General features: G+C 31.8%; 1 protein-coding gene across 4 annotated transcripts in view; it reads right to left on the bottom strand.

Moving 5' to 3' along the window:
* Positions 1-4,507: 4,507 nt before the first annotated feature.
* pros (homeobox protein prospero) overlaps positions 4,508-11,390 on the bottom strand; it is a 79,330-nt gene continuing 72,447 nt past the window's right edge. For all 4 annotated transcript variants that reach the window (XM_036373628.2, XM_036373629.2, XM_036373631.2 and 1 more), the window contains 2 exons: positions 7,579-7,723; positions 4,508-7,461 (listed from right to left, as the gene is read on the bottom strand). In XM_036373628.2, coding sequence (XP_036229521.2) covers positions 7,282-7,461; positions 7,579-7,723 — 325 coding nt within the window. In that variant the 3' untranslated portion in view covers positions 4,508-7,281. The remainder of the gene's footprint in view (positions 7,462-7,578; positions 7,724-11,390) is intronic.

Here is an 11,390-nt window from a genome sequence, read left to right as displayed (position 1 = left end):
TTCAATTTTGATAATTTATAGTTATATATGTTTTACTATATGTTATTAATTTGTAACTGTTGAAATAAAAATGTTTGTTGAATAAATGAAACTCGAGTTTAAAAAAAGGATGCGCAATGTTGGACCGGTGCAACGCACAGCCAAAAAGTAAAATTTATGAACATTAATTTTTTTCAAAACTTATTCTGGTTGAGTACACAGTGCGTTATTCCTGGATACACTGCGTCTCTCTATTGCGTATTGAAAAGAAGATTAACCCTTTTCGGGGGTTCAATGGATTTCGTTTATCTTGGTTTTTTCTTCCTTTGTTCCAAGAATATTTTGCTTTTTTACTCTTGCCAAATAAGTGATAAAAATTCCACACTTTGCCCGCTATACAAAAGTGTGTGTGGTTTCGCCAAAGTTGTACAATTTCGAATCGAATCGCGTTTGCTACTAAAAAAACGCAATTAGTTATATTTTATTTTTGTTTTACATCGAGACTCTTTCTTTGTATGTTGATTCATTAATTATTTTTGGTTTTGAATTTGTTTGTTTTTTACTTTTTACTTTTTACTTATAGCTTCATGTGATCAGACTTATTGTAACTCAGGATGTTGAATGTCAAATTAAATTGTAAAAGTATACTTATTAATTTTATGCATCAATTTTTTATAAACTCTTATGTGTGTATATTTGCGTAGCTTTTTTATAATCGAAACTGTTTGTGTTGCCAAAATCGGAGAACCGTTAGTTTTTGTTTTGCTCTCATATAACTGACAGTTCTCAATTACATGATATATATGCAGTGATTGTAGTTTTCCAAAAATGGTTGAATCAACTTTGAAACTGTTTGTGTTGCACAATAATACCGTCAATGGAGTATTTTCCTTTGTGCTTTGTTTTCTGTTTAGAGTTTATAATTTGCTTATCATTTTAATTTACTAATTACTAAATTTACGGTATTAAATGGTTAATTGTAATTATTTTGAGTGGAGCATTGCAGGATATTGTATGGGATTTTAAAGGAGCTTATGGATGGATGTGGGGTGATTTTACTTTATATAAAAATGTGGCTAATACAGTACCGCATTATTCGTTTAAGTACTCTGTCATCGCTTCTAGTTAAAATATTTTTCATACTAGACCTTTTTTACCGTTATTATTCCCGACTTTTCAGGTTGCTTATATAATTTTTAATTATAATTTTTTTTTTTTAACTTTTTTGTCTATTATTTTTTATGTACAAAGTATCCAATTATGTATTGCATATATATTAAATATTGAAGTTGTGAGTGTATGTACGATTATGTATACTGAATGCTATGTTTGTAGCTATTGGTTTCAGTTCATTTTTGGTTTTTGGATTTAACATCGTCTTTGTTAATTGTTAGTTTCGTAAATATTGTGTTTGCTTTGCTAGTAGGCCCTCTGTTGTTATTTTTCTTTTTTTGGTTATGACGCCCGCTCGGTTGTTTATTTGTAATTCTCTGATTTGTTTCTGTCAGCTGTGAAAAATTTTCTTCGTGATGATTCTTCACAGAACTTGAAAGTTTTTCGTATGTATATCGGATCTGCTCTTCCTGTACTTTCCGGGTAAAATTTTTGGTTTAAATATGTTTGGTTGTCGTTGCCCAAAGTATTAAGTTTTCGAAGATTTTTAATTAAAATAAACTTTGTTTCCTGTAACTTGGTATTTTAATATAGTCCTTGTGTTAAAATATTTGTGTTAGGTTGGAGTATAATTGTAATGGATGATCATCTTTCAAAGTGTAAACTGCATTGCTATAAATGAGAAACATTAAAATGTTTCATAAAACACTAGTTTTGATCGTCATTGTGTGCCATTTTTTTCCATTGAATACAAAACTGATCTTACCAAAATATTACAAACTTCTAAATTTAGCCAAACAGTTTTTTTGTGCACAGAACAAAAAAAAAATAATGAAATATGTTGAAACTAAAGCCTTTATGTGAGCCGGTGATGTTGTTAGAGTTGCTTTCAAATTATATTAAATATTTTTAGGCTATTGTATTTACATATTTTTGTGTACAGCATTCACTATAGCCGTTTAATTCTGAAAGTTTCAAAATCTACACATCTGTCGCGTAAATAATGCTTTAGGTTCTCCTAAGAACTTCTCAAAATAGAACCTAGCTTTTATAGCTTCCGGACAATATGTTAAATGCTCATGGATTTTTAAATTTTCAAAAATGTTTCATAGAAAACTCAAAGAATTTTGAATTATTGAAAATGTATTACCAAATGTTTTTAGTTGTATGCTTTTAAAGATAATTACGCAACTCCGAATATTAATTGTAGAACATATATAAAATATGCAATAATGCATAATTTAAAAAATGCTTTAATTGAAAAATTTTGCGGCATTAACGATCCATCCTTTAAACAGTACCTGTGAATTCTCAAAGAATACATAACTGCTGTGAACATATGATACAACCTACAACATTATGTTGTGTTTTGTATTCGCCAATAATTAAAAGTTTTCAATTCAAATGCAGATTTGCTGTTGCTGTTGTACTATATATCTTAGACTTCGCCGGGTCCAATGGATGGAAAAAAATCGTTGAATATAGGTGTATTTTGTTGGTGTGTTCACTTGGAAGAATAATTTCGAAACATAATAGTAAAACCAAAGAAAATAGCCAAATTTTGTTGTTTATGTATTTTTGTATTTATTGTTGTATTGTTTTTGTTTTTCTCTCATTTAGTTCTTTTGCCGTTTGTTTTTATATTTAACTTATGTAGTAATTGTAATTTAGTTAAGTAACTTAAAACATTAGGTAAACTATGTATGTTTCATTTTGGTATAAATATGTAATATTATTGTGTGGAAATTTTTATTTTATTATAATAAGTGTAAGCTTGTTTGTATTGCTGTTGTAGTGATAGTAGCGCACTTGTTTTAAATGTCGCTTGGGCTTCTATCTCTCATATATTGCTCTAATTGAAGCAATATTTGTTTGTTGTATGTATGTATGTATGCATGCGCATACTCACGTTTGTACTGCTATTAGGTTGCGATTTATTTAATGACTTCATTCTCTGACAGCATTCTATAATTATTTTTTTTAGTTTTGCTTACCAGTAATATATACGAAATTTATGGTTCTTATTGATTTCGTTCTAAATACTAAAGTTTACATATATTTCTCAAAAAAATTTAAATCAATTCAACAACTTAAAGTTTAGCGAGAAATAAATTAACTAAAGAATTAAATTAACTTGAGTACATACTTTTATACTAATGCATTATTATTTGCAGTAATTTTGAATTTAGGAATTTTCGATTTCTTGTCAAATTTTCAAATAATATCGTATATAAATTTTGCCTAAAGTTTCATCCAAACATTTTATGAGTTATAATTTATTTTCTTTTCTTTTGTCTCCTTGACGTTTATTGTTAAAATGCCTTAAAATTTCCTAAAATTTTTTCTTATTATTTTTTTAACATAGTGTTTTCCAAATTTCAATTAACTATTTTTTACAAAAGAATTTTGTATAAACGCCTGGGAGTTGTAATTCAGAATAACTCCGATAGGCGCCTATATTGGTTTGTTCCGAAATAATAATGAGTTCTCCTCGAATTTTTATCACAAAATCAGTTACATTTGTAGTTTTTTCTTTATAATTACGTTTTAAGCCAAAGAATCATATTTCATTTTATTTATGTTATAAATTTAGTAAAGGCATTAACAATTAACGATTGAGATTCGAAATTTGTCACTGCAGCTGCATAAAATAATCTAAAAATAATTATTTTTATCATTAAATTACTCAAACTTAGCATACAAATGAATGATAAATCAAAAACATTACATAATTATATAGTTACTTTCCGAATTACAGTTTTCCAAACAGTGTTGCTGTTTATTTCCACATTAACGTTTGAATACTTGTACAAAAATACTTTTACATACAAGGAAACTTACCACGTGCTCAACAATTTTATATAACCTTTGCATACCAATTATCAATTAAAAATACCCTTTCGTTTTTTCTTTTAACTCTGGGTATGACTTAAGCTCCTTTTTTGTTGGCTGCGGTGTATTTGTGTGATCCGACGATTTTACAATACCCGTACATATGAACACAAAAATCCGAAAACTCATTGGATTGTAAATATTAGTCAGATTAAAAATAAAAACTCAACAAAGAATAGAGCTGAAAAGGAATAATCGTTTGTAAATAAATAATTGAACTTTTCAAATGATTGTAAAAAATTTTAAACTTTTAGAAAAAAATCGATATAAAGATATAAACACTAGCTATTTTTGCTTAAAATCATAAAGATACATTTTTTTATTCTTAGTTGTAGCAATTCTTCCCTGATCTATTTGGTGTCACTTAAATCTAATTATGTAAGTTTTCCTGTCGAAGAAATTGTTTTCCAAGCGGTAACTCTACTTTTCTCCAGATGTAAACAATTAAAAAATAAATTCTAAATATTTTTATTTGTGCGAGCTCTTATTTGAGGTGTGATTTTAATTCCATCCGACAAAGGCAGAGATCTTAAAGTTTTAAGCCGCTTTTACTACAATATCGGTATTGTATAGAAATATTTTGACTGTTATTGAAAACTCTAGATCGGCACATATTAATTGAATATAAGTTGCTTAAAAGGCCTAGAGTAGAACACAGGAGATCTAGTGAACTACGGGGTTTCTTACTGAACACTGTCTAATAGGCATGCGATAAAGCTAAAATCTTGTCGGAGGGTGGGGTGGAAACATCCATACACTTTCTCCTCCATTGTCCAGTCTTTTCCAGACTGACATTGAAACATCTCGGCAGTTCTAAGCTGTCCAAGTGAAATCCCTTTTCGGATCGAGCTCTTAACCTAACCTAACCAGCTTAAAAGTTAATAAATACTGATATAATTTTGATCGCTCACCCGCTATCCATTAGTCAGTCCTAATTTTATAAGATCGATTATACCTAGTGTAGTTGTAGATGGTCTTAAGCAAATAAATTAAAATGCAAAAAAATAGAACACACTGAAAATCATTTTATGTTACATAGTATATTTGGTTTAATCGAATAAATAATAGTTTATACAATATAATGGTTGCTAAATTAAAGGCAAAATTTGAAAACTTAATAATTAAGAAACTTTATAATTAGGTATATACAGCTTAAATATTTTAAACAATCAAAAAAGTGCATTCAACTTAAACTGAATTACATATATTAACTAGTTTAAAATAAAGAAAAGACTAGTGTAGACGTGTACAATGTGATGCCCTATTATTTATAAATACTTAAAATATAGTAATTGTGAGTTTAGGTGTCAATATTGGTGAAAAATTGAATAAAATATTAAAACAATAATAACACAAGTCGGGAAAATTATACCGAATAAAAGGCCTTTTTTGTAGAAAATTATTTGCTGGATAGTTACATTAAGGAGAAACAGTATTTTAGAACGAATGTAGCATTTGAAAATCGTAAAGCTTTTTACAAGAAAGGCCTTTACAATGTTATTGTGAATATTGTAAAAACGTCGGCGTCAATTTGAAAGGATCTTTAATCCTGTATCCTTTTCACACACGACACATTAACATAGCATGCACATACATATCAACATTTCGGCGAGTAAGGAGAGTTTAAATTGTTGTGTTTGGCGAGCATGGATTTTTCGTAGTAGCAACTCGGCAGCCATTTTGCGCGATCATTCAATGAAAATGTATAATATGTGAAGTGAACTACTGAAACTGAACATATGTAATCATAATTCGCTTGATGTTTCTTAGTGAACTGTGATTAGGTACATATCTTGCGATTTTTCGAGTTCCTTGTGTGGATGTGTTAGTATGGGTCGTGGTTGATAAAACTAATAAAATGTTACTTCTAAGTATTATATTACCAATGTATGTATGTATGTACATATATGCTGTTAAATTATTAAGGTTGCCTTCTACAAATGTTATTAAAGTATGTCGGTTCATATATATAGTATGTACATATACTTGTACATGTGTATGGACTGGATGTATATTTGTGTATGTGTGTGTTTTGCAACATGACTTGCAAATAAAACTTAATGACAATATATTTAATAGTAAAATTGATTTAAATCTCAGATTTACGCTTTAAGTTATGGTCCGAATTTATATTTTGGCCCTTCCTAGCAGTTGCAGTTTACACTGTTGTGGTTATAGCTGATGTAATATTGTAGATATATGTGTGCGTTTTCTGTTTTGATTTTTGTGGTGTCTGTTTAAGAATGAATTCAGTGGTCCTCAATACCCGATTTACATCACATAAGGCAATTGTTTTGCTATAATTATATGTTAAAGGGTTTATGCTAGTGTAGTAAGTAATGCATATGCACACTTATGTATTGGGAGGCGTGTGTATTCTTTTATTGCTGAAGCTGTAGTTGCATTCTTCGAAGTGAAGAAATTGAATGCATCGTTAAATAATTGTGTGTTTCCATGTTTGATCATAAAATAAAGCTGGAATTTTTTGTTGCTCATCATGCCGAAGTGATTTGCAAAATACCCAACAATCGTTAATAATTAGAACCTTTCGTTTGCTTTTATCAATCTCTTACTTTGCCTATTTCAGTTTTGTGAACGCAATTCGCGTTGCGAGAAAAAATTCGAGAGTTAAGAAAATAATAAATATTTGTGAAGTTTACTTTAGGATTTGCTTGCAGCATCTTGTTAAGTTACCTTCATCGTATTGTCGAAATATTTTTGTTATATTCGTCAAAATTTGTTCGTTCGAAATTTCATTATTACCTGTGCGACCACACGTTCACATATTTTGTGTTTCAATTGGAACAACATCATCATATGAATATAACATATTTTTTCGCATTTTTTAAAAGCCTAAATGCAATCGTATAGTATCGATTTGTTTTGTCGTCAATTTTAATACTTAGTGTGTTACTGGTTTCTAAATTGCCGTCATGTTCAAATTTCGCGCAATGGTTTTCGTATATCCATATAGAAATATTTATACATAATTATGGTGTGGAAATCAAAACTAATCGGTTGAACTTAATTTATACTTGTCAAATTTTGTTGGTATGCTGTGCCTACAGCTATGCTGGTTACACTTGTTGAGGCATTAGCTGGCGTAACTGTAACTGCGTTTGCGGCAAACGTTGGCATTGGTTCGGTTGTTGCATGCACAGTTGCGGCAGCTGCTGTTGCAAGCGTTGTTGTTGTTATGATTCCTGTCGTTAAAACTTTCGAAGATTTATTTGATTTAGATTTGCGTTTTAAATTTGTACGAAGCATGTGAATAACGCGATTGCGTTCACTTTCCTCTTATTCCAATTGTTCCAAAAAGTTAGGAGATTTGAAATATTCGGGCACTGCATCGTCCATGCGAGATATAACTTTATAGATTGCCTTCTTCCACGATTGTTCGGTATCTTTGCCACCCTGAATGGCGCGAAAGAATTCGCGCAGCGTTTGTTCTATCACAAAGCGGAAGTTTTGTGGTACCTTTACAAAACAACACAAAATATTATTAACTATTTTCAAGGTATTGAGATATTTAACAATTTTTTTTTCTAATATATACAAGTAGTTATTTGGTCTTATTTATTTAAGTATATGTACCTCAATGTGATTGTTGCGGTTGTAATGTAAGTTCAGAACACGATACAACTCACTGTCCCCGCCAACATGAAGCTCATCGGCGCACTTAACACCCTCTGTAACCGCCTGGCGCGCATACTTCTCCATTTGGATATAGTAGAATTCTCTGCAAATGTTAAATTTGTTATAAAAAATGTGCTTCAACGAAATTTAATTACATTCTTCTTATTAATTGACAAAAATTAAAGGTATTTTATTATAAAACAAGAAAGGAAGGGCTAAGTTCGAATTAACCGCACATTTTATACTCTCGCAATTTGCACGGTTCACAGCGGAAAGCATTTTTGCATATATAGACAAAATTTCATATAAAAAAATATTGGGAAAGAATTGTAGACTCACTTAGTTTCACTTCGCTTCATGTTTCAGATATTTATATTAAAATCAACCGCAACTGATATACATATGTGAGATATAAATCAAAGAGGCTAAAGTTAATAAATTTTCATTTGGGGAAAACGTTATACAGATGATTTCCGGTCCATCAGTATATTAGGGATATAAGGTTTCATTTACATTCAGTGTTAAACCCCATTCATTTTAAGAAAACTTGACCATCTAATTTCATTAAAATGTCGCACATATTGATCACTATTAACGGTTTAAAGTCAGGTGAAAATTCAAAATTATTATATATATCGGAATTGCTATATCTCATAGATGAACTGATATTTTTGGTAAATGTCATAGTCCGATTTTGATAATTCTTATTCTTGAGATAGCTATTTAACTATTTGTGCAAAGTTTTATACCAATTATTTAACATAAGAATATGGAAATGATGTTATGCACCAACCTTCGAAATAGGTCAAATAGCTAATAAGGTATAAAATTTCACCCAAAGGTGGGCGGTACCACGTCCATTGTTTAATTTTGACACCTGCTCCCATAAAGCACGTTTGAATTCTGTAGAATGTGTGTTTCTGCAACAACATTTACATATTTAGCTAATCTATGAAAGTTTCAAGCGCCCGAAGACCTGCATTAGGGGCCGATAGCTGAGCTTAAGCAACACTTTGTAAGTACTTATATTAAGTTATTTCAATTTAATAATATTATCATTGAGTTAGTTTTATGTAGCTTAACTATCTCTTTACATAAATACACAATTCCTAACTGCCTATTTTTTAGTTTCTGTGGCGGCTTGAGAGAAAAATTGTTTTCTGACGACCGCAGCGTCAGCTTGGCCGTCCATCGTCCTTTTATATACGTTATATTAACGAGAGTATATAAATACTATATCGCTATATCGAAGACAGTGCAGCAGTCGTCGGAGTAACAACAACAGCGGCAATTTAGTCAATTTTGCCTCAGGGGAATTTGTGCGAACAATCGTCGCGAAGCTGGTTTTAATATGACATCGAAGCTGTCAGAAGTATTGTACTAGCAGTATTCTACACACACACACACACACACACATACCAACATACATAGAAAAGCAATAGCAGTAAGCGCAGCGCTTGCGATTGCTACTTGCCAATGCGCGATTTTGATATTTATTGTTTGGAAAAGTTGGCACTGTCAGTTGTTATCCAGAGCCCTTTCCATGCGGCCAATGCAGTGTTTTCATATCCGTTTCTGCTGCAATAACTTGAGCTGTTTGCACCAGTCGTTGTCGTCATAATGAAAGAAGAGCGAGAGCTTTGGGAAATCTTGAAATTAGCGCGATTATCAAACGAGTCAACACAACAGTGCAACGGCAGAACAAAAGGATACACAAATGTGCGCCACACTCGTAAGTGAGGAGGTGCAACGTTCAGCGCCAACAGCTCGGAATTGTTGTGAAATGTTGACAATTATAGGAGACACATTGCATACAATTGAAATGTCAACGAGCAAGGCGTACAAGGCAAGGGGTGAAAATTTGTGGCTTGAGCATGGCTGCGCTTTGGGAGGAGAAAATTATAAAGAAATGACATTTCGAGATTTTCGAACAACTATTTGAAAGAACTGGTTGTAATCAGCTTATAGATTTCGAATAGAAAGCCCTAAATTAAATGGCAAGATATTTTCCAATATTCTTTTCGAATGTTTGGACATATTGCTATTAAAATATATTGCTAGTAAAATATGTGTTCCTTAAAGACATTTCATATTGTACTTACAGAAAATGGATTATTATTGCTTAGTGAATACCAGTATTCCGTCCATGGCTTTTCGCTGCAATAACTTTGAATGCACAGATTGAACATTTCAATTACTTGATTGCAGTTGCATAGCGCCGCTGCTGTAACTATCTATCTTTTAATTCTCTAATTGCTAGAAGGCAATACATTTGTATATTGTATAATATCCCAGGTGCCTCCTCAAACATTCTTCACGTTTATCTGTGGCAAAGAAGAATTGCTGTTCTCAACAACAGCAGCGAGTTCTTCGAGACTCATTAAAGCTCCCCACAAGCCCAAGTGAATATCAATCGTAAAGCTTTTGCTAATTAAAGCCTTTCCCTCAACTAAACCCAGCAGCCAACAGCATTGCATTTCAATGCTTCGGCTTTGTATACATAAAAGATAAAAAGAAGAATAAAAAATTGTAAATGCAAATATTTCTGCCGCCAACTTCAGTGCAGCTATGCTCATCATCAATGATTACGTTGCCATGCATGTGCAAATCCTAAAGCAAATTTCTGGGGAATGGGTGGGGCATAGTCGAGCATCTAAGTAGTGGATGTGTTCCCCAGAAGATTGACTTATGCTCATTTGAGAATTATTAAAAATTATTTGCAACAAACCAACCAAACGGCCCAACAATGCGCTTATAAAGCAAGTATTCCAGATTTGTTCTCTTGCAACAAGCTTACACCTAAGCTCAGCCAGGCGTTACGTCGGATGCAACATTATAACTGCGTGCTATGTAAGTATGTGTGTCACAGCAAGGCTAAGATTCTTTTGTTGAAGCTCTTTGAAAAAGCCTTTGTGTGCGCAATGCGACCGAGCCTACAAGTGTGCTGCAAATTATTAATAACGTCGCATTATAATCATCCAATAATGCATTAAGATCATGTGCACACAATTAAAAAAACCGCACAAGCGAAAATAAATTCGTGGAAAGATAATTGGAAATTCTTATAATAAGCAGATATTGAGAGAATAGCCTCTTCTGAATAAAAAATTAGTAATATATAGCTTATAGTGTATTATAGGCAAATTCTTCTTTTTCGGTATGAAGCGTATCGATTTCGAAACTAGTAAGCTATAAAGCCGTTCAAATATTGTTAATATTATTTTTTATTGCTCAATCGTTTAAGTTACAAAAACACTTTCCGAAGTAAGAGTAAAAATTTCGATTGAAAGAAATGTGAAAAAATAGCAAAATAAGTCTGCGGATAATAGATATTTCCGCGAGAAATGCCGCTTGCGAAGGAGTCATCAGTATGGCAGGTGTATATATGTACATACATATTTACTCCAATGTGACACTTGAGATCATTCAGAATTGACTCAAGCTATTGTGAACCAGTAGACAACGGCTAAATGAAGAAAAGTGGATATTTTACCACTAAACTGAACACTCAGTGCTGTTAAGTGGAGCAGAAAATAAAAGGTGAGCTTCTCAAGCGGCAAGTATAGACCCTAGCTGCTTGATAGTAATATATGGAAGACAAACATACATACATATGTACAGCGCCTACTTTATATATTTTAGCACATTTATGTCTGTGTATGTAGGTGAAAAATATGAAGTGTTTTCATAAGCAGTGGCACTTTGGCGCAAGGATACGTTTTTTATTCTTTATGCAATTTTGAAAGCAAGAAGTGCACTTTTAGGCGCAC

The sequence above is a fragment of the Bactrocera oleae genome, chromosome 2, assembly GCF_042242935.1.
Source record: "Bactrocera oleae isolate idBacOlea1 chromosome 2, idBacOlea1, whole genome shotgun sequence".
Lineage (NCBI taxonomy): Eukaryota > Metazoa > Arthropoda > Insecta > Diptera > Tephritidae > Bactrocera > Bactrocera oleae.
Note: the sequence above shows the minus strand (reverse complement) of the source record. Positions and strands in the feature narration are given on the sequence as shown.